General features: G+C 41.4%; 1 protein-coding gene across 7 annotated transcripts in view; it reads left to right on the top strand.

Moving 5' to 3' along the window:
- nsd2 (nuclear receptor binding SET domain protein 2) overlaps window positions 1–23,423 on the top strand; it is a 53,229-nt gene that overhangs the window by 5,625 nt on the left and 24,181 nt on the right. For all 7 annotated transcript variants that reach the window (XM_060925699.1, XM_060925693.1, XM_060925694.1 and 4 more), the window contains 18 exons: window positions 3,016–3,202; window positions 3,288–3,451; window positions 5,054–5,509; window positions 5,594–5,683; window positions 5,782–5,953; window positions 6,059–6,121; window positions 6,256–6,368; window positions 6,694–6,784; window positions 6,886–6,989; window positions 7,696–7,794; window positions 7,870–7,993; window positions 14,485–14,685; window positions 14,790–14,969; window positions 20,591–20,747; window positions 20,930–21,132; window positions 21,227–21,330; window positions 21,529–21,798; window positions 21,955–22,071. In XM_060925699.1, the coding sequence (XP_060781682.1) occupies window positions 3,016–3,202; window positions 3,288–3,451; window positions 5,054–5,509; window positions 5,594–5,683; window positions 5,782–5,953; window positions 6,059–6,121; window positions 6,256–6,368; window positions 6,694–6,784; window positions 6,886–6,989; window positions 7,696–7,794; window positions 7,870–7,993; window positions 14,485–14,685; window positions 14,790–14,969; window positions 20,591–20,747; window positions 20,930–21,132; window positions 21,227–21,330; window positions 21,529–21,798; window positions 21,955–22,071 (2,895 nt within the window). The remainder of the gene's footprint in view (window positions 1–3,015; window positions 3,203–3,287; window positions 3,452–5,053; window positions 5,510–5,593; window positions 5,684–5,781; window positions 5,954–6,058; window positions 6,122–6,255; window positions 6,369–6,693; window positions 6,785–6,885; window positions 6,990–7,695; window positions 7,795–7,869; window positions 7,994–14,484; window positions 14,686–14,789; window positions 14,970–20,590; window positions 20,748–20,929; window positions 21,133–21,226; window positions 21,331–21,528; window positions 21,799–21,954; window positions 22,072–23,423) is intronic.

Genomic DNA, 23,423 nt, shown 5'->3' with positions numbered 1-23,423 from the left:
ATACTTTCATTCCATATTTTATCGCTTTTGTATTTTTCAGGGTTTTGTTTTCAAGTAGAGGTGTGGGTTTTTTTTTTTTTTTTGTCCTTTGTTGGTTCAGTAGCACGCTCCATTTTGTTTTTCTCTGCTCACTGTACATGAGCTGATTGGCTACTCTACTACTAGGCTATCAGAGCGCGAGATTACTCATATCCAGTGAATGTGGATGGAATAATTCCTAATATCCTCACTGGTGAGGATATTGATGATGTCACTTCCAGTGTTTTGCTGCTGACTTGGCACACGTTGTCAAAATGGCAAACTGGTTCAAAATTAAAATTCTTTTAATTAACTTTTTTTTTTTGTGGATGTGTCTACATAAAGAACATTACATGGTTGTGTGAAGATATGAAGTTTATCTTGTGTTTGAAATATTTTCACTCACTCACTTGTGAATATGTTCACTACTCAAACTTCATATCTTCATGCAACTGTGTAATATCCTCTGTATATGTCATGGTTTTAGTTCTCCACGTCCCAGATGTAGCTTATATGAAAAATACAAGTGGCATATCAGTACATCACTTCCCAGTATATCACTTGCCCGTATTTTTGATATTCAGAAATGTCCACAAGCACTGGCAACTGGCGGTTTTCTCCGCCTACACAGATGGTCTGAGCTGGCTACTCAATTCTAGAAAAATTTTTTTTTAATTGCCTTTCAATGTTCAAGCGATTTTATATTGTCTCCACTGTCCATAATTTGCTACAAAGCCAATTATTCCACCATGAAATTGTCTTCGATTCGGATCTGGCAAGACCAGAAGCGATGCTATATTTGCTGATCGATTCTCACAGACTGATTGGCTGAGCTGGACCACGTGACCATGCCGTAGCGTATGTTACAGAGCCAGGCAGCATACTACAAAGGGTAACTGAGAAAGCCAAGCACACACAGCTTGGAGGGAAATATCATACATATTTTGCAAGTATTTTACAGGGAAATAGTAACTTATTAGCTGAGAATGTACCAGAAGGCATGCAAATTTAAAATTTTTCTGGTGGTGCATGCTCCAGACCCTTCCTAGCATTAGGGCATCTTTGGCATGTTGCTGTCGCAAATTCTAGAGGCTTGTACGTCTACACTTTTTTTTTTTTTTAAAGCCGATTACTTCAGATTTTCTGGAGAACCCTGAAAATTTATATATAATATAAAAACATAACTGCAGAGGGCACTGCATGTGCATTGGCACCCCTTTAAAGATGAGTAATAAAGGGTTAAGGGGAAAAAATCCGCCTTTGGATGAAGTAGCTTCATCTCACACTGAAAAAAATGAGAAAATCCAACTTTTGTTTGAAATTTGTTCAGAGAAAAACAAATCCTTGAAGAAATAATTTTCAACAAAAACACAGTATTATTGACACCCCTGCGTTTAATGCTTTGTACAACCTCCCTTTGCCAGTAAAACAGCATGGAGTCTCTCCTAGAACATTTTATAAGGTTGGAGATAGAGCAGGGCATCTGAGACCGTTCCTCTTTACACAATCTCTCCGCATCATCCAGGGTCCGAGGCCCTCTCTTGTGCTGCTCCTCTTCAGCTCACCCCATAGGTTTTCAGTGACGTTCAGGTCAGAGGACTGATGGCCAGGGCAGAAGCTTGATTCTGTTGTTAGATAACCATTTTTCGTTGGTTTGGACATATGCTTCAGATCACTGTCCTGCTGGAAGATCCAATGATGCCATGTAACCTAACAAGGTTTCCAGGGCCTTTGGAGGAAAAACGGCCCCAAAATATCATGGAACTTCCACCATATTTTACAGTTGGGATTAGGTTCTTTTCATTATAGCCATCCTTCTTTTTACGCCAAACCCACCTTGAATTTTTATTGCCAAAAAGCTCCATTTTTGTTGCATTAGATCAGGGAATATGGTTCCAGTCAAAGCTGTAGTGGTGTTTTGCAAACTTGAAGTGCTTATGCTTGTGGTGAACTGACGGAAAAGGCTTCTTGCTGACATGCCTGCTGGCAATCTTTTGGCACGGAGGTGGTGTCTGATTGTGGTTTTGGAGACTTGGAAACCCTAAGTTGTGTGGGGGGTGTTTTTTGGTAATTCACCAACAATGATCTTTGGGGGATTTTTTTGGGCCTCTCACCCTCCTCCTCACTGTACATGGGGGAAGAAATAAACTTGGGTCCTCTTCCAGGCAAGATTGTAAGAGTTCCAGTTAATGTTCACTTTAGTATTGTCTTAACAGTAGAAATAGTAGAAATGGACACTTTCAGGCAAGTCGCCTTTTTTTTTTAAATAACAATTCTGATTTATGAAGGTCAACACACTTCTCCCTCATTTGGTTTGTGTGTTCTGTTGTCGTTTCCATGCTGATGGATGGCAACAGGAATCTGGCCTCTGTCTCACCTCATATTTGTTCCCCAGTTAATGAGGAAGTCATGGGTTACAGCTTGAAAGTTCCTACACACTCCAATCAACTCAAACATGCACAATTTAAATGGGAAACATGCTTCAGTTACATTGTGTTCACTATCATTTTCAGGGGTGCTGATAGTAGTGGCATGTGTTTTTGTTGAAAATAACTTTATTGATGACGGATTTTTTTTTTTTCCCTGTGAATACATTTTTCAGTTAGTTTTTTTTTTTCCTTATTTTTTTTTAGTGTGAGATGAAGCTGCTTCACCGAAAGGTAGATCTCACCTCCTCCCAAACTTTTTAATGAATCTTTGCAAGGGGTGCCAATAATTGTGGAGGGCTGTGTGTGTGAGAGAGATATGCACACACAAATATATGTATATGTGTGTGTGTGTGTGTGTGTGTGTGTGTATATAATGCCCATCAAGCCCTTACTCTAGTAGTTTGAATTGTGCAATTAAAAATGTAATTTTTATTTTAAAAAAAATGTAGAGAATTGTGTGTAGTATAGGTCTACTGCTGATTAGAACTGTTTCTGTGAGCACAGTGTATAACTCGAGCATGAGCTTAATATAAATATTGATTGTTTTTATCTTTTTTCCCCCCTCCAGCCTGTATTGGTTGCTGAGGAGGATACTGGTGTTCAGGGTGTGGGCGATGAGACATTACGAGCAGAGGAGCAACCACACGTGCAGTTTTCTGTGGGAGATATTGTCTGGGCTAAAGTGTTTGGATACCCATGGTGGCCTTGTATGATCACTGCAGACCCAGAGTTCAACCTTCATTTCAGACAGAAAGGTAAAGACCAGAAATGGAGCGGACATGTAACTTTCATGATGAGAGCATAGGTATTTTCATTTAATGCTTATTCTTTTTTCAACAGCAAACAATTGCAGAGGATTATTGTACCATCTACAGTATTTTAGTGACACACCAGAGAGAGGATATGTTGCTGGAAAGAACTTGGTCATTTTCTCTGAGAAAGAACAATACCAGACCCTTTGCCGTGGAAATAAACAGCCCACTCTCCACTCTGATAGCAAGAAGGTACTGAAACTGTTCACTCACAGTCTATTAAATAGAGTATTAATGTTATCTGTGATTGCTGCATTAACCCTCTGGGGTCTGAGGGTATTTTCTGGCACTCTCATGATTTTGGCATGCTCTGATTTTTGTCAATTTCAACAAATTTAAGCAGTATTTTCAAAGTCCTATGACTTTTTTTTTTTGTGTGTTCAGCTACAATAATATCTATGCAATACGTATGTCATGATTGATTGAACTTTTACAAAAAAAAGATAAATGAAGGTGTTGTAAAAAGCAGTTTTAGAACTGTGTTGGAATGTTTGAAAAAACCATGACCTACCCATTGCGACTAACCGTTTTGATTACTTGAGGTGATTCTGTTCAATCTTAGGAGTGTATCAAGCGCAAAAACTTAAATTTGCTCCATTGATTTGGACAATTAACTGGCCATCAAAAAAATGAATGTACTATTGTTTGGGGATAAAGGGTTGGCAGTGGGAGGGGTATTCAATGAGAAGAGTAAAAAAAATTCCATTCAATGAGAAGAGTGAAAACCCCTCCCACTGCCAACTCTTAATCCCATCAGGTCAAATGATCAAAACGATTCGTCACAATCGGTAAGGTCATGTTTTTTCACACATTCCAACACAGTTGTAAAACTGCTTTTTACAACACCTTCGTTTATCTGGTATTTGACTTTATTTTGGTATTTGACTCTCTTCAGTGTGTCTTGAAATTAATTCTTGTACTATTTTACTCAGTTCAGAGCCACAACCAACTCTGTTACACAATTACTCTGTAATTTTGCTCCCACTCCAAGTCCAAATTTTACTCTCTAAACTCAAAATGGAGCAAAATTAACTATTTTTGAGGAAAATACTTTTAACTCTGGAAAAATTGCTCAGTCATTTTTCCTATGCATGTACTACAGCACACGCATATCGACTGATCTGCACATAATAAATAGAATAAATATTTACACTTACTTGAGCTAATCTTCGGCTGGATCAAGTCAAAGTTAGAAAAAAAGAAAAATGGCACTGCTCATCAGTGTCGCAGTTCTCAAGATTGAATTGAATCGCTGTCCTGAATCATCCAAATCCGCATGCCATCTTGAAACAAGTTTTACCTCCAAATGGCTGTAACTATGTCTGGCAGATTTTATCCTGTTTACGGTGGGTGTTCTCACCATGAAAGAGAAACCAATTGAAACTGAAGGAGTGAAAGTGATTTATCATTCCATTACCATGTGAAATAGTCTTTTATGAATGTGTAAGTGGGAGCTCAGCACTCCGACTCCGGTGTGACCGAGTAAGGTGACAAGTTTTGTGTTTCATCTAATTTAGGTATTTTAAAAACTATATTATTTGGCAGTGGGCACGTAGGAAAGTATAAAGTTTTTGTCAATATGTTTATCATGCTTGTATGATGATTTAAAAAAAAAAAACTCGCAAAGATATTTCTCTAATATGACATGACCACCTCATTCTAAACCTGCTGAGCTTCACTGGCAAAGCTCTTGACCCCAGATGGTTAAAACATCTCAATATGCTCTAGAAGCAGAAATGCACTGAAGTACTATGATATAGAGCTGTTTTTTTCTGTTCAATGTCTTTTCTTCAGCTGTCTATCCCACGTAAAGTGCGGATACCGTGGGATACAGGTATCTCCCAGGCAACAGAGGCAGTAGCTTTACCTGTAGAGGAGCGCCTAGCCAAGTTCAGCTTCACCTATGAGGGTAGTCAGCCGCATTTCAACTCTCGTATTCTGCAAGAACTTCAGTGCAAACAGAACCAGCAACAGCGGCGTCATAAAGAGTTCCCAGAAACAGCTAGCCTCACTCCACCCGACTCTACTCAGTCCAGCCCCATCACTGTACAAACACTGAGCAACCCTCTTACTACCCCCCTTCCCACCAACAGCAGCACTTCAGCAGGGAAAATGCCCCTAGCTACTAAAGCACCTAAAGCCCCAGTTATCAGGGGGCAATGGAGCCAAAAGGAGCGAATTCCTCTTTACAAAAAGAGAAAGGAAGTTGTTCCTGTTGTAGTTCTCCCTCACATTGACACTGTTGTACAGGTGAGTGCGGTTATGAGTCTGGTAAGTCCTGATTTATTCTCTTTTGTCTTTCCTGCTACAAATTGTACTTTTGTTTCATTTCAGGATATGTCCATTGCTGCCGATAAACTTGAGACCAATATGGTGAAAATGAATAAATCTGGAATATTCATGAAAAAGTCATCACTGAAACAGGTGTTGCATTATTTTTCCCTCACTGTTCTATTATAACCCGTGTTATCCAGTGTGTTACAGTTCCTATATAAAGTGTGTGTGTGTGTGTGTGTATGTAGGCTGTCCTATTTGCTGAAATTGACCCTCAATTGAAAGCATCCCAGAAGAAACAGAGAAAACTCAAACAGAAGTTTCCAGCTGCTCCAAACTCCCTGAAAAGGAAGAAAATTAAGGCATCTGCTATTATTGCTGAAAGACTAAACACAGAATTACTAAAGCCAGTGGTTTTGGGTGAGAATTTGGGATCTGCAGTCCCTTGCATTGATGCATGCTTCAGCAGTTGTAGTGTTGGAAATGTTTGGCTGTTGTGATGCATGTTCTGTGTCTCTTTGTTAGACACTGAAGTTTGCAAGATGAAGAGAAAACTAAAAAAGGACAAGGCAGATGCTGTCTCTAAAGGTGGTCTCCTACAGTTGGTTTATTTTATTTTTATCTGCATCACTTTATTTTTAATATTGAAACAGAAATTTTATAGCATCCTGTACATTTTTGAGGATGCTGAGGTGACTTAAGTAAATCTGTTCTGTGTTCAGTTATGAAGGCGGCCTCGAAGCGTGCACTTGAAGAGCTAAATGTGGATGAGGAATCTCAACCCAGGAAAAAGGCCAGGCTCGGGGAAGGTTTAAAATGGCACAAGACGCTAAAGGTTGGACCATTTGATAGATACATTTTTAAATGGGCAGCACAGTCCAGTGATGGGGATTTTGATGTAACAATGTTGGGGTTAATCTGATCAATAGTATTAGAAGAGTTGTTTGTTTGGCAGTAACAAATTGTATTTCTAGAACCCAGGTAAAAAAAAAAAAATCTCAAAAGGGGTTCTGTGGACAATATAACACAGGTTCTAGAGTGTGTACAATTGGGCCCAGTGTAATTAAGGTCATGGTGCATGCTGCTTTAGCCAGACAGTTATACTACAGATTTTGATGGTCTGGTTATATTTTTTTTTCTACTCCTTTTGAAATGCACAGACGCCTGAGCCACCCATTAGTGTACAAAAGAGAAAGAGGCAAAAACCTGCCATCACTGAGAAAAGAAAGAGACCCAAAACACCAGTCTCTGGTAAATATCCCAATTAGCTACTTGCTTGTTTGATCCTTTAATCATTCATTCATGAGTTATGTTTCTAAAATAATGGTGCTCTTTTGCTATTTCTGTGTCAGTGGAGGCGCCTCAAAATAAGGGAAGATGGGTTAGGAAGAAAAAGCAGGGCCCTAGCAGCCAGTTGCTGTCAGTTTCATCCAAGAAGCACAGTCCATCAACCCAGGTAGTGCTAGAGATACAGTACCAGTCAAAAGTTTGGACATGCCTTCTAATCTCTTTCTTTAATAATTAAGACACTTCATGTCTTAACGTAATGATGGATGTCGTTTCTCTTTACTTAGTTGAGCGGTTCTTCACATATGGATTACTACAGTTGTGGAATAGGGCTATTTACTGTACTGTTTATTTATTTATTTATTTACTGTTTGATCTCAAATGCATTAAGAAGGCAAGAAATTGCACTAATTAATTTTTGACGAGGCACCTGTTAATTGAAAAGCATTCCAGGTGATGACCTCATGAAGCTGGTTAAGATAATGCTAGTAGTATGCAAAATGTCATTGAGGTAAACGCTGGTTTCTTTGAAGAAAATATGAAATTAAAAAAAAAGTTTTGTGTTTACCGCATAATTCCATATATGTCCCATATGTTATGTCATAATTTCGATGCCTTCAGTTTTGTTCTACAATGTAGAAAATAGTCAAAATACAGAAAAACCTATGAATGAGTAAGGGTGTACAAACTTTTGACTGGTATTGTATGTTTCTCTTCATTCTGAGCTCATATTTATGCTTGTTGCGCTTACGCAGACAAATGTTTAATAGCAAATAAATCAGAATAATTGAAATAGAAATGACCTAAGAGGTATATTCCTTTTTGATGTTGCTTTCAAGTAGTTTTAACCAAACATCTACTCCAATCTGATACAGATTTCTTATCAGGAGAGACCGGATTCTCCCACTGATGAAGCCCATTCGACCAGGAAGGCAGAGCGTACAGTCAGTAATAAAAAGGAGTGTGTGTGTCAGGTGAGTGTAGATTTGTGGTATTCCTTTATTTTTTTTCCTTTTTTGTCTGTTTTTTGATAAGTTCTGTGTGTTCAGGTTTGTGAAAAGACAAGTGAGGACCTGGTGACGTGTGAAGGACAATGCTATGGTTCATACCACCTGCAGTGTATGAGTTTAGACCAGCCAACAGATAAGGTGCTCTGCCCTGCCTGCCGCACAGGTAAAGAAGAGACACTTGACCAAGATCCTTGCAATCACCAAGGTGCCCTCAATTTATTTATTTAATTTTTTCAATAAAAACTGTAGAAAAATTTTAAATCTGTATTAGTCATGTAGGTATATTAGGTATATGTTTCACCATGGCTAATGCCGCTTTTCCACTACAAACGCGGCTGAGTCGGGCTGAGCCGTGCCGTGCTGAGTCGGGCTGAGTGGGGCTGTTGGTGTTGCATTTCGACTACAACCGCACTGAACCGTGCTGGCTGGAAGTGGGTGGACACATTGGGTGGAGTTAGCGAAAGTGGGTGGACGTCACGTGATGTCGTTAAGCGGCACAAACAGTGACATCAGTGATCTTTTAAGCGGTAGTCTCACGACCCGGATAGTAAACAATAAACATGGAGGACATGGAGTCGTTAGTGTTGCTGGTCTTGGTGCTGTGGCTTGTTGTCACCGACAACGCCAACAGATACTGGCAAGAGCGTATAGATGAGACGAGGCGCATAAGGCTTCAAAAATTCTCGTAATTCGTAATTCTTCTTCTTCCGGGTTTACGGTGTTTACAGACCCAGCGTGCTCGCGGGGCGTGTGTGGGCATGTGAGGACACTCCTCCTCACCAATCAGTGCACAGGGGAGTGTCTCCTCACGCCCCCAGCCTCACTCAGCTCGGTTTGGCTCGCTTCAGCCCCACTCCAAAACCGTGCGAGTTTTGGGTGCTAAGCAGGGCTGAAGCGAGCTGAGTCGTGCTGTTCTGAAGAAGTCAAAACGCGAGCCGTGTCGGGCTGAAGTGAGCTGAAGCGAGCTGAAGTGAGCTGAAAAAGGGTAGTGGAAAAGGGCCATAAGTCTTGAGTCTATGGTATTAAATGTCTAAAATGCTATGCCATGTCACCAATGTTACAGCATCAGGACTTATACTTGTGTCCTGCTGTATTTCTAGACATATTGTTCAGTGCAGTGATTTAGGATGGAGCCCATCTCTTGAAAATAAGTATCTGCAACAAATTGCATAAAAGAAATGGGGTGTAACAGTGTTTTCAGTGACCTGATTAGTTTTTGTGCATTTCTTGGTTATTGCGTTTAGCTAGTGTAAACATGAATGCACCTTGCCCAGAGAGCACAGCAGATCCAGGATGACCTACTTCTTATTGCTAGTTGCATCAGCAGTACTTTGAACAAGTTTTTTTATTTTTTAATGCAGAAATAAAAAGATTCAACAGTGTGTCTGCTGCCCTGAATGGCAAAAGTTTTAATTTCAAAAAACCTGAAATAAATTATCAGGGTTTGTTTGGTTTGTTTGTTTATAATATTTATTAAATCTCTCTCTCACTCACACACACACACACACACACACACACACACACATGGAGAGAGAGAGAGAGTAGCAGTCAAAAGTATGGACATATTTACCCATTCATAGTAATGACTGTGGCCCAACTTTTGGCTGGTACTGTACACCCATTTAGATTATTCATCCATGCTGAAAGTTCCAAAATGTCTTAACTTGCCAAGGACTGACTATAATCGGTAGCTCCTCTGTGCCAACATATAAAGAGTTTGGTTGACAAGTACAAGTTATTGGGAGGTGTAGCCACTTTGCCAAGGTCTAGAAGAAGACCCAAACGGTCACCCTCAACAAAGGGGAAATTTGTTTGGATGGTCAGGAACAACCCAAGACCCACCAAGGCACAGGCCTGCCATGAATTGGAAGCTGCTGGAATTTTACATCACCATGGACTTAGAGGCTGCTGTGCAATAAAGAAGCCCCTGCTCCAAAATGGACACCTTCAAGCTTAACTTGAGTTTAAAACTAACCACATGGACAAAGAAGAAGGCTTCTAAAGAAAGGTTTTACGGTCCAATGAGACAGAGATTGCTGTTTGGTCAGATTGTACCAACTGTTAAGCATGGTGGTGGTAGTATGTGTTTTGCTGCCAGTGGACCTGGTGTATTGCAAGTGGATGGAATAATGAAGGAGGACTAATTCAGAATTCTTCAGTATAATCTCAAACCATCAGAAGCCTGAACACAGTTGAGGGTTGTGGAATGAATAAAGCAGGTTAATGTTCACCTTAAAACAAGTCCTAACCTCAACCCTATCAAAAATGTGTGGACTATGCTTAAAAGTCGGGTCTGTGCCAGGAAATGCACACATTTAATTGAACTCTACTAATTCTGCCAAACAGAGTGGTCAAATATCCAACCAGACGTCTACCAGAAGCTTGTTGATGTCAACATGTCTGTGAAGATTCTCAATCATCCAGGTCATAGTATACTGTGGGTGGTAGAAATGGGCAACTGGACTTGCTTGAAAATGCTTGAAAACGTTTCAGCTCTCGTCCAAAAGGCTTCTTCAGTTCTGTCTGACTAATAGGGAGTATCAGATATTTATCTTCTCCTGGATCAGAATCAGAATTCTGATGACCAGCTCATCTAAGGTGTCATTGAGGCATCATGTTGGTGTGGGTCACTGGAGGCTTCAGGATAGCTCCTTGCTGGATAGAATGAAACTCACCACGGATCAGATTTGCACCCTGCTTGACCTCTGCCTGACTACCACTTATTTCCAGTTTAATGAAAGTTTCTACAGACAGAAGCATGGATGCGCCATGGGATCACCAGTGTCCCCTATTGTAGCCAATTTATACATAGAGGAAGTGGAACATATAGCTTTGACCACTTTTGCAGGAGTTGCTCCCAGCCATTGGTTTAGATACGTGGATGATACCTGGGTTAAAATCAAAATCCATGAGGTAGAAGCTTTCTCGAAACACAATGCAGTGGATAGCAACATCAACTTCACTCGGGAGGATGTCAGTGGGAATAATCTAGCCTTCTTGGATTGTGATGTACACATTAGACAAGACAGAAGCCTTAGTATTGAGGTCTACTGGAAACCCCCACACACAGACCAGTACCTACTTTTCGACTCTCACCACCCACTGGAACATAAATTGGGGGTCATTAGGACCTTGCAACACAGGGCTCAGAACATTCCTACAACATTAGAGGGAAAAGAGAAGGAACAGAATCATATCAAGAAAGCACTTCAGAATTGCGGTTATCCCAACTGGGCTTTCCTAAAGAGCATAAAAAGGAACATAACTGACAAGGATGATAACAGGAACAAACGCAAGAACATTGTCATTCCCTACATTTCTGGTCTATCCGAGAAACTCAGGAGGATCTTCTACAAACACAACATTCCGGTACATTTCAGACCCAGTAACACCCTGAAGCAGAAACTGGTCCACCCTAAGGACAGAATACCCAGACACAAACAGGACAACGTAGTGTATGCAGTTCAGTGCAGTGATGATTGCACGGATTCGTATATTGGGGAGACGAAACAACCGCTATGGACCCTTTTCACGTGACGTCACGACAAACGCGTCCGCCATTTTGGACATGTACTTCCAGTAGTTTACCACAGTCAACATTGAGGAACGGCAGCAAAGAAAGTGTTTATTTTCAGCAAGACTTCCATCATGCCACTATATTGTTGTGCACCTGGATGTAGTAACCAACAAACAAGGCAAGGGTTATCATTTTATTGGATCCCGGTAGATGCTGACCGACGGAGAAGATGGATAGCGGCATACCAACGCTTGTGTAGTGACCACTTTGTTGGAGGTAAGATGAATAAAATTAGCCAGAAAAGGCATTACATTGCTGTTAACATTCCATTCTAGTTTACTGTAATTATGATCTGGCAGCTATTTACACTGGATCCAGTGTAAATAGCTGCCGGAGCCAACGTCCAAGGTTCCGGTGCGCACTAGCCCGCGGCCGGCCGGACGTTGGCTCCGGCAGCTATTTACACTGGATCCGGTGTAAATAGCTGCCAGATCATAATTACAGTAAACTAGTAAATACAGTTTTCTGCATCTCGCTCTTTTTTTCTTTTATGTTTGTCGCCTTCCTCGCATTCAAACCGATTCGAGCCGAAGTCCACTACATGTCCAAAATGGCGGTCGCGTTTACGAAGGTTACGTGACTGAAAAAGGTCTATACAGGCGCTTGGCCCAACACAGGAGAGCCAGCTCCTCAGGCCAGGACTCGGCTGTCTACATTCATCTCAACAACAAAGGACACTCATTTCAGGATTGTAACGTACACATTTTAGGCTACGTTTACATTACGTCGAATCAGCGGATCATCAGATTAACGTTCTTAAAACGATTCGCGTTTACACTAAAACCGTTAGCCGTGCACACAGCAACACCAATACGCGGATACGCTCGGCTCCGCAGGCATCCTGCGCTCCAAATCACTCCGCCCTGAACAGCGAGTGCCCTCTGGAGGGTGCGCACTCCGGCCCTGCGCAGCTCACAGAGCGCGCGAGTGAAGTGAACAAGCCACGATTCGGGACTGAGCCGCTGTGTGTGTGATCCCAGCGCAGATCACTTATTACTTGCAAGTGGAAGGATGGCAAGCCTAAAGACAATCATAACTACACAATGGGCAGTATTTGCATCAGTATTTGCAGTATTTTCATACTTTTATACTCTTTAATGAAAGGTGATACAAGGCGGAAGTCTGCGCCGTTTTTCAGCAGTCGCGTCACATGACCAACGCCAGCGAATCAGGAAGGTGGATGTCACAGTGACGTTGTCCAATGAGACGCCAGCTAGAGCTCAGCACAGCGTATTCGCGTATTCTCAATGTTTACACAGCACCGGACCAGATACGATCTAGATTGAATACGTGGACGCTGGCGGATTCCCGTTTCCCCGCTTTTTCAGGGGGGTTAATGTAAACGGACAGTGCATCCGCGAAGAAAACGAGACAGATACGGTCTAGTGTAAACGTAGCCTTAGCCAGAGAGGATCGTTGGTATGAGCGAGGAGTTAAAGAAGCCATTTTTGTCAACCTGGAACGGCCATCACTGAACAGAGGTGGGGGTCTAAGACATCATTTGTCAAACATCTACAAGGCGGTCTTGGACACTCTTCCCAGACGGCTGGGTGTACGCCAGGACCCAGCTGTTTTCGGTGACTCACAGGAGGACAGAGAGAGTCAGATTGCCATTGATCACCCTAACGGGCAATTCTTTGATCACCCTAATGACTCGCCGTTCACACCCAGCCTCCAGTGACCCACACCAACATGATGCCTCAATCACTACGTTTACATGCACATAGAGAGAATCGAATTTCTGCCGTTGCTCGACTGAAATCGAAGTTCAAAATGCCATGTATACACCTTAATTCGGCTGAAATTGAACCGAACTTGATTTCTTGGAATCGAGCTACACGACCTAGATTATGCGATTTCTGCCGAGCTAGTTAGTGCATGTAAACCCTATTGAGCTACGTATTCGAGCTACTTACTTCAGCACTGCCCCTTCCGGAAGTGACAAGACCACAAGGGAAACACAACAGCCTCGGTCGGCATGACAACGAATCATGACAACGGCATGAATCTTTTCTTTTTGTGGCATTGTTTGCACTGTTAAAATTTAGCTCACTTACTGTATCACCAAATACATCTGTACAGCTGTTGCATAACTGTGAATTGTGTCGAAAAAACAGCCTCGGTCGGCATGACACTTCACCTTAGCCGCCCACTTTATTAGGAACACTTCTGTTCATACATACAAACTACAAACACTCTTCTTAGAGTTTAGAGTTTTTATTTTTAAAAGAGACAGTGTACAAATTAAACATTATCCTTGTGGTCAGGACAGATGTCTGTACCAGGTTATAGCAGTGCATGCTAATTTCCGCCTGTAGTCACTTTGTTTATACTCTTGAATAGCTCTTCTTCATGACGACAACCGGAAGTGTACCAACACGATGGGGCGTGTAGCGCCACCTATGGCTCGGGTGCACAATGCACCTCATAACAATAGCTCGATTTAAACACTGTGCATGTAGGATTGGATTTCTCTGGCATTTACATTAGACCGTATCAGCGGATCATCAGATTAACGTTTTTAAAACGATTCGCGTGCACACAGCAACGCCAATACACGGATATGCTCGGCTCCGCAGGCATCCTGCGCTCCAAATCACTCTGCCCTGAACAGTGAGTGCCCTCTGGAGGGTGCGCACTCCGGTCCTGCGCAGCTCACAGAGCGCGCGAGTGAAGCGCACGAGCAGTGATTCGGGACAAATAGCAGGAAGTGAAAGTCCGCGCCGTTTTTCAGCAGTCGCGTCACATGACCAACGTGTCATGACCAACGCCAGCGAATCAGGAAGGTGGATGTCACAGTGACGCGTGTTCATGAAAGTCAAAGCACTTTCTGTTGATCAGATTCCTAAAATGACCTTATCGGGCTGTATTTTGTTTATCCTGTAGAGATACCAGACACTAGTGCAGTTGTTTATTTTGCCACCATCTTAATGCTACCTAAAGAGTCCCCTACCCCACCCAATAAGAAAAAGGCAAGAGCTGGCCCTGAATCTTCCCACTCCCTTAACCACTTTTCTGTGGTTAACTGTAGGTGTGACCCTTTTGTAATTCGCTTATCTTGTGTATCTGTGTTTCAGGAGTGCATGCATGTTTCATTTGTAAGAAGTCTGAAGGGGAGGTGAAGCGCTGCAGCGTCCTACACTGTGGTCGATTCTACCATGAGGCATGCTTGCGGTTAAGTGCTTTAACTGTTTTTGATAACCGAGGATTCCGCTGCCCACTACACACTTGCCTCACCTGTCACTGCAGTGGCCGTGGCACAGCAAAAGCCACCAAAGGTACTGCGTTCTCACATTCGGGCAAGACTCCTGCTGCTATATACGAAGTAAGTGTTGCAGTTTCTTTTGTGATTGGTTTAATTTTTTTAATATGTATGCTTCAGGGAAAATGATTCGCTGTCTGCGCTGCCCAGTAGCATACCACACTGGAGACCTGTGCATAGCAGCAGGAAGTGAGGTTCTGACGCCTGCTACTATGTTATGTACCAACCACTTCAGCCCTAAGAAAGGCTGCAGGCATCATACACATGTCAATGTCAGCTGGTGTTTCATCTGCTCCAATGGTGAGATCATTATGCAATGTTGTTTTTTTTCCTGACTTGTAAGTTTCCATTTTAAGATATCATGATAAATGATTTTATCATATGGGAGGGTGTACCAGAGATGAAAGTCTTCTGGATTTACCCGGAAATCCGGATATTTGACAAAGCTCTTGAAACTCTCCGGTTTTCCGAATGGAGAAATTTATTTTTCAGATTTTTCACATTCCTAGACGCGGCGTAATACTTCACATCGTCCTTGCATGGGCACGGTCCTTAAATAGCCCAAACATAGTTCATTGATTAAAGACAGGTGTTCTTTGTTAACAGCGCGCGTGCCGGAGCTTGTTAGGCGCGTGCGCGCCCAAGGCGCGCCTTCAGGTGCACGCGCTAAGGTGCGCAGGACTGACACCTTTCTGTGCAACACAATTGCACTAGAAAGCATGTTCAAGCTGCCAGTGTAGCTGCAGTCTTTTTAGTTGCGAATTACAAGTATTTCCTCGTGTTAATAATTCGCCATGTCAAAACAAGCAAAACTTTCCTCCTTACGACGTGAAGAGAGGTAAGCAATTTATTATATATATTTTTTCCATCAAAGTTGCATTTTGTGCTTTCGAAGCTAAGTTTTAGTGCCGTTTCTACAATACAACATCAAGAAAATGTGGAAGAAACTGCAATAATGGAAGAGCCGGTTTCTAAGCTGCCTAAAACTAGCAATGGTAATTATTTTTTGTTACATAATGCACTCAGGCTGCCAGTCAGTGTGTGACCGCCCCCCCCCCCCCCCCCCTTGAAAAATCCTAGCTACGGCCCTGATTTACATGAGAAACTTGGTATTCATTGGTGTGTTTAAATTTACAGACAATATGAACTAATGTAAACAAGTGGCTTCAACTTGCATAAATATGAATTGGAAATGTTTAGTTCACTTTAGCTTCTGCAAACGCACAACTCTACTAAAAGATTGATAAACGAGGCTCAATGTCCCCAACGTTGCATTTCGACTACAACCGCGCTGAACCGTGCTGGCTGGAAGTGGGTGGACACATTGGGTGGAGTTAGTGAAAGTGGGTGGACGTCACGTGATGTCGTTAGGCGGCGCAAACAGTGACATCAGTGAGCTTTTAAGCGGTAGTCTCACGACCCGGATAGTAAACAATAAACATGGAGGACATGGAGTCGTTAGTGTTGCTGGTCTTGGTGCTGTGGCTTGTTGTCACCGACAACGCCAACTAGGGCTGCTCGATATTGGAAAAAATCAATATCACGATTTTTTCAGTAAATATCGATATCGCGATTTTTAAAACGATATTTATACACCTTTTTTTAAAGCCCTGATCATCAACACCTGAGGCACCGGGCCACATTTTTATAGTACAGGCCTCATAGGCTACCTGTCAACCCTTCCCGTTGTACCCTGAAACGCCTTTTACTTAAACTATTTACTGTGCAAGCGCGTACTTTGCATAGGTCCTATAGCCTGCACAAGGCTCACGTTCTCCTCACTCAACATTTCCGATCACAGAGGATGGAGCCAGCGCTGGTATCCAGTGATTACTGCGTAACGTCCACACTGGCTCGTAGCCAGCCAAGGATAAAATCTCTCTCTCACACACACACACACACACACACACACACACACACACACACACACACACACTACAACGTAAGCTTGTGTGTTGTTAAGACACCAACATTAAACACGCACAATATAGAGACAAGTCCTTAAGAATTAACATGCATGAAAATAGGCTTCTCTTCCTTCATCTTCCAAATGTGGACTGCGCTATCTTTTTGGCATGTCAGCATTGAAATACCATTTGCAGAGATATTTCACTCGCCATTAAGAAAAGTAAAAGCAACAGATGATTAGGGCTACATGATTAGCAGGGGGACACCGTTTTAAGCGCACGGAATTTTAAAAACAATGTAATTACATCTGAGTCCGTCTACATCGCGCAATAAACCCGTCCTTAGCAGAACCTGCTTCAAAGCATGATGCTAGCTGCAGATGCACAAGTCAAAATCAAATGAACCCAAGTAAACATGCCGCGGCGGGCAACGTTAATAACCAAATTGCCTTACCTTAAAACGCTGCCTTGACCACAGGACGACTCGCAATTATTCCACTTAAATCCACACGGTTTAACACATCTAACACAGCTAGCAAGCTGGATATGTGCTAATATTGTTGTGCTTGTTTTCTTCCGTAGATGCCATTTTTACATTACCCAGTCCCACATCCAAAAATATGACGTAAATATATGTTAATTGTATTATTATAACTATTAGCAAGCAAATCAAACAACATATTAAGAAATCAATATATCAAATCACCCGACACGTATGAAAACAGAAGAACTGATTTTTTACTGTTGCGGAGATATCGCGGGAGTAGAATGGATGACGTATGCAAGGCTACGGTGTGCCTTAGGGGACAGAAGGGTTCGTTTTACCTTACTGTCACATCAATGTTATTGTTGTTTTATTGCCATTGTAGAAATATTGTGCACGTCCCTTTCGACAAATGACAAAAAATCGTTTCATATCGATATTATGAATTTTGATATCGTTTGACACCAATATCGATATCGTGATAAAAATACGATATATTGCACAGCTCTATCGCCAACAGATACTGGCAAGAGCGTATAGATGAGGCGAGGCGCATAAGGCTTCAGAAATTCTCGTAATTCGTAATTCTTCTTCCGGGTTTACGGTGTTTACAGATCCCAGCGTGCTCGCGGGGTGTGTGTGGGCATGTGAGGACACTCCTCCTCACCAATCAGTGCACAGGGGAGTGTCTCCTCACGCCCCTAGCCCCACTTGGCTCGGTTTGGCTCGCTTCAGCCCCACTCCAAAACTGTGCGAGTTTTGGGTGCTGAGTAGGGCTGAAGCGAGCTGAGTCGTGCTGCTCTGAGGTAGTTGAAACGCGAGCCGTGTCGGGCTGAAGTGAGCTGAAAAAGGGTAGTGGAAAAGGGCCATAACAGACCTTTACTTTTTAACAGTGCTGTTTTGGGATTTTGCTGACTTTACCTTCAACTGTCTGATTTTTTTCAAAGTAATGAACTGTGTAGCAGGAAAATCACTGCGTTTTCTAAATGCACTCCTGAAAATTACTCATTAACTAGGGGAATTAAATTTGATATTTTTGACATGTTAATCATTAATGTACATGAAAGAAAAAGGCTTAAAAGTTATAACTTGTTTTAGTGCAAATAAGTACTAAAATGCACTAGAATGCAGGGTTTCGCGTGTTATGTTATTAAAATATTTTCGGGGGACGTTGGCCCCCCATATTTCAGGGTTTTTTCCTTTGCTCCACTTTCATCTCTAGTGTACACTAATATAACCAGTTGTAAAGTCAAGAACTGCATCATTTGTGAAAACTCAGCTAGATGATTGTGTTTTAGTTGGTTCTGCAGTAATGGGGGGTTGGTAGTAGGGGCATTTTTTATTCCCCCCTTCCCTCCCCATAATCCTTTTGGAAATTGGTTGTTTAATACACACATGGCGCTGACGTAAAAAAAAATTATGTATGTAAAAAAAAAAACACGCAGCATATTAAATCACTTTCTAATTATAATCTCAGCTAATGTTATTTATAATGTGTTGGATTCAATCCTTGGTTGTAGGCATATTTAATCTTTTTGCATCAAAATTTTCATTCTGTTCTTTCATTCTATTCTCTTTCATTTTATTGGGGAGAGAACGATTGTTTTAACACATTTTTGTGACAGCTTGCTTACTTATGCTGACGTTAAATTGAAGACCTATGAAAAATGTGTAAAGGTTGACAGATCTGTTAACATCATCAGAATGAACATCCCTGGATAGCATGACTGTAATATCGTGTAAGGACAATAAGATTATCACCCAAGCATATTCTCAATAATTAATGTAGGTAATTTTTATAAACGTGGATTGTAACATTTCACTTCCTGATTTAAAGGTTTTGTTGATAATTTTTGAATGGCTGTGTAGGTGTAATTAATTTTTTTTTTAAATGCTCCATGCTCTGTAAACAGGAGAACAATGGACCACCAGTATCTAAATAATCCTCAATAGGAGGCTATCTCTACTTGCCTGTCAGTTTAGAAACTCTCCTCTTGCTCTAGCATTTAGGGATTCTAGCCTAGGCAGTGTACGCCTAGGCTAGAATTTCATAAGCAGTGTGTTTTGGGACATTGGTTTAGGAGGGAACTCTAAAGATCAGGCCTGTAAGTTTTTAAAAAGCTGATTTGTGCTAACAGAACAACTATACCTTTAAAGTGCATATCCTGGACCAATTTCTTTTTTTTTTTATATGAAAGTATGTCCCTTTACACACTCATCCAGAAGGGTAATTTTGCACAAGGCCATCCGTCTACAGCAGAAAAAAATAAAATAAAACGCGTCTGGAAAAATCCCAAGGGAGTCTAGAGCCAGATTCGTGACGTCCCCTGCGGAAGCACCAGCAGGCTGCGCGAGCTTGCACGGTTTCAGTGCACAGCCTGTGTAGATGAAGTTTAGCAGCTAGCGGTTTTGCATTGAAATATGGAATTGTCACCTGAGTGCAATGTTACTTCACCTTTGGATGAAGAATGTAATGTTGCTACACTCTCCTACGATACATCTGTTAACCATTTTAATAATTACGTGATAACGTTGAAGAAATTTGCAGAAAACCACCAGGTCGTTTTCTCATAAACAAACCAGCGCTGACGTAGGATTCAGAGGCAGGCGTCCCGCACGTGACGTCACGAAAATCAGTGTTTGCCGGGAAATACAAATGCCAAGTTTTTTCAGAGGCGGACCAATTCGCCTCAAATGGCTTGATTTCAACTGAATTTTTCTGGTATTGCGCAAGGTAAAAAAATTGCACAAAATGCAAAATGTGACCAATATTTGACCAAAGTTTAATATAAAATAGGAGAATTACCATATTGGCCCGAATATAAGACGACCCTGAATGTAAGACGACCCCCCCTTTTCCAAGTTCATCTTTGGGGAAAAAGTTTTTTGAAGACCAAATGTTCATTCATATAAAGCGTATTTATTTCAAAATTCTGTTTAAAATTAGAGGCTTTTGTTTTTCACATTTAAATAGAGGTCATTTCAGTCCCATTTCCGTGAACACTTTTCATAGAAGTAAAAAAGGAGGCTAAACTGCAGGCTACTAGACAAGCCAAATTAAAACATTTAAATTGCATTAATTCAACAAATTTGTCAGGTTTAGATTGAAAGTTCATAAACTTCAGAATGTCAATGCATTAACTTCCCATAGCCTACGGGTATATGGAATAAATTTGCAGAACAGTGCAAATGTTTTAAACAATGCATTAAACAATACATTAAGGTTTACAGTAATAAACAACTGAAACAATGGAAAGGGTAGTTTGCTAAATTACAGCTACTCAGCACAGAGATCCTCAGCCTCACTTTGCTCACTCTCACTGTCCTCACTTTCACTTTCGTTTTTGGTGGCATTTTGTCTAGTCCGCGAATTTAAGACGACCCCCCCCCCTTTTTAAGAGCTATTTTTTACAACAAAAACACCGTCTTATATTCGAGCCAATACGGTACATTGATCTTGCTCCTGAATTTACGCGTGATATGCATTTTAAGCAGTGATGTGTGGTTGTATTGTTCAATTGTGTCTGTAGGTGGCAGCCTTCTGTGCTGTGAATCATGTCCAGCTGCCTTTCACCCTGACTGTCTAAATATCACTATGCCTGATGGTAGCTGGTTCTGTTATGACTGCCGCTCAGGCAAGAAGCCTAAGTACAGAGACATCATCTGGGTCAAACTGGGCAATTACAGGCAAGTATCAGTCATTGCTTAACAGGGACCTGTTACTCTGCAGCCACCAGCACAGACCTGTTTATTAGCTATTTTAATATTTCTTTGGCATATCTTGCAACAACTTGGTTGTCTTGTTTGATTGTCTCATGAAAAATAAATAATCATGGCGTTGTGTCCTTTGATCCACTCTGAAACTCCAGATGGTGGCCAGCAGAAATCCGTCATCCCAGGAATATCCCTACGAATATTCAGCACCTACGTCATGAGATTGGAGAGTTTCCTGTTTACTTTTTTGGATCAAAAGATTACTACTGGACCCACCAGGGCCGTGTGTTCCCTTATATGGAGGGAGATAGGGCAAGCAGAAACCAGAAGACTGGCATTGGGAAGGTCTTCAAGAATGGTAATGCTGGCTGCTGCTTTTTCCTCATTTAACATATAACTCTCTCATTCATATCAGTGTGTCTTTACCTGTTCCCTACCCATCATGGTTTTAGCTGTGCTGGAGGCTGAAGCTCGGTTTAACCAGATCAAAATGGAGAGAGAAGCTAAAGAAGCTCAGGAGAACAACAGGAAACCTCCTCCATACAAATATATCAAGGTACCAACTTTTTATGCAAGACATCATAATAAAACTGGTGTCTCTTGATCAGGAGCGAACATTACCTTGCTGTTAGCCTACCATTTGATAAATCCTTTTCTCGTGTAAAATTTAATGCATTTGCCTTTCACATGTGTCCTGTTTTAGTGGGCCATCATGTTTGTTATTGTCATGGTGATGCCAAAACGTTTTCTGCAGGTCAACAAACCGGTCGGGCGTGTCCAGATTTACACGGCTGACATCTCTGAGATCCCGAAGTGCAACTGTAAGCCAAGTGATGAGCGGCCATGCAGCTTTGAATCGGAGTGTCTGAACCGCATGCTGCTGTATGAGTGTCACCCTCAGGTGTGTCCAGCTGGAGACCGCTGCATGAACCAGGACTTCACCAAGCGCCTCTACCCTGAGACCAAGATTATCCGCACAGCTGGCAAGGGCTGGGGTCTCGTTTCTCTCCGAGACATCAAGAAGGTAACAAAGTTGTGGATTAACTATAAAGAAAAGCCTTATGTTGCAGGTATAATGAAACTAATTTTTTCATATAGTTCAAAGTAAATGGCATTATTTTGTAGGTTATATAAAGGATCTGTTTGTGTTTTTAATATCATTATTGTGTGTTTAAATCAGGGGGAGTTTGTGAATGAGTATGTGGGGGAGTTAATCGATGAGGAGGAGTGCAGAGCCAGGATCAAATACGCCCAGGAAAATGACATCACACATTTCTACATGCTCACCATTGACAAGGTAAACTCCGCAGGCCCACAAGAATTATGAGGGACAAATATTTGAACTAAAATGTTTCAATTTAAAAGGGTTTATTTATTTACTTTTTATTTATTTTTTAAAAATAAATAAAGATGTAATTTTATGATCTGGGCATATTCAAGCTATAACTTTTTTTTTTTTAAATACCGCCGCTCCAAAGGAGGGGGTCATACTGGTTTACCTCTGTCCATCCGAAACACCCTTTTTCTTAGCAACCACAAATCATAGCCACTTGGTACCAAACTTCAGCTTGGGGTTCTATACCATGTATACCGTTTTCAGGTCTGTCCCACATCGACTTCCTGTTTACCAACTGAATGTATTTACAAAACATATAGGGTGGCTTTACAACATTTTCGTAACACTTTTCTCAGCAATTACAAATCACAACTGCTTGATATTTGGTACCAAGCTTCAGCTTGGGGTTCTATACCGTGTATACCGTTTTCAGGTCTGTCGCACATCAACTTCCCGTTTACTGACTGAATGCATTTATGAAACATATGGGGTGGATTTTGACGCTATTTCAAGAAGCAAAATGCTTTTTCAAAATGACAGTTTACCAGGATGCTGTTTGAAATCCCTGGGGAGAGACACTGCTGTTTACTTGTTTCAGGGTTAATTATTTGTTGAAGTCAACATTCATAATAAGTGTCCTATTCCTTCAATTGCTTGCATTCTGATATAAGCAAGAGCAGGGGGGAATACGTAAGTGAGCAGTAGCTCACAGTTGATCTTATTTAAAATAAAAACCCAGGGAGGCAGAACGAGTGGAGATGACAGGACGTCTCATTTATAGGACTTCTACAAAAGGTTGTCCTTAGTTTAGCTGTAGATTCTGGATCCTCGTTCCTTCTTTGCTCAAAGTTTGTAAGATAATGAATGAAATAATTTAGTAGTGTGAGAGTGTCTGCTCCTGCTGTACTTGGTGCAGTCTGCCATGGCTGGACAGTGTGCAGTAGAGCGAGAGGAACAGTATTTAATTGGGAGTGTCACAGGTCAGCATTCTGTGACCCTACAGTATTAAATACTACAGTTGTGCTGGGTAATTTAATCATTAGTTGAGAAATAATTTTCAGAAATTCTCAATTTATACAACCTATTTGGGATGCTCACATAGGGCTACAATTTGGCTCAAATTCTTATTAACTTCAGTTTCCTGTATATTAACCATTTCACTGCAGGAGTTGACAAAAGTTGACATTAGGGGCTGTGATAAAAGGATAAGTTGTGATAAAAGTCGACTTCTAGGGCTACATGGTGCCTCTCGTAACTATGGTCGTTGAGAGATGTCGCAAATGTAGTGAATGCTGATGACCTAACCTAGTTTT

Source organism: Neoarius graeffei, chromosome 7 (assembly GCF_027579695.1).
Source record: "Neoarius graeffei isolate fNeoGra1 chromosome 7, fNeoGra1.pri, whole genome shotgun sequence".
NCBI classification, from domain to species: domain Eukaryota; kingdom Metazoa; phylum Chordata; class Actinopteri; order Siluriformes; family Ariidae; genus Neoarius; species Neoarius graeffei.
Note: the sequence above shows the minus strand (reverse complement) of the source record. Positions and strands in the feature narration are given on the sequence as shown.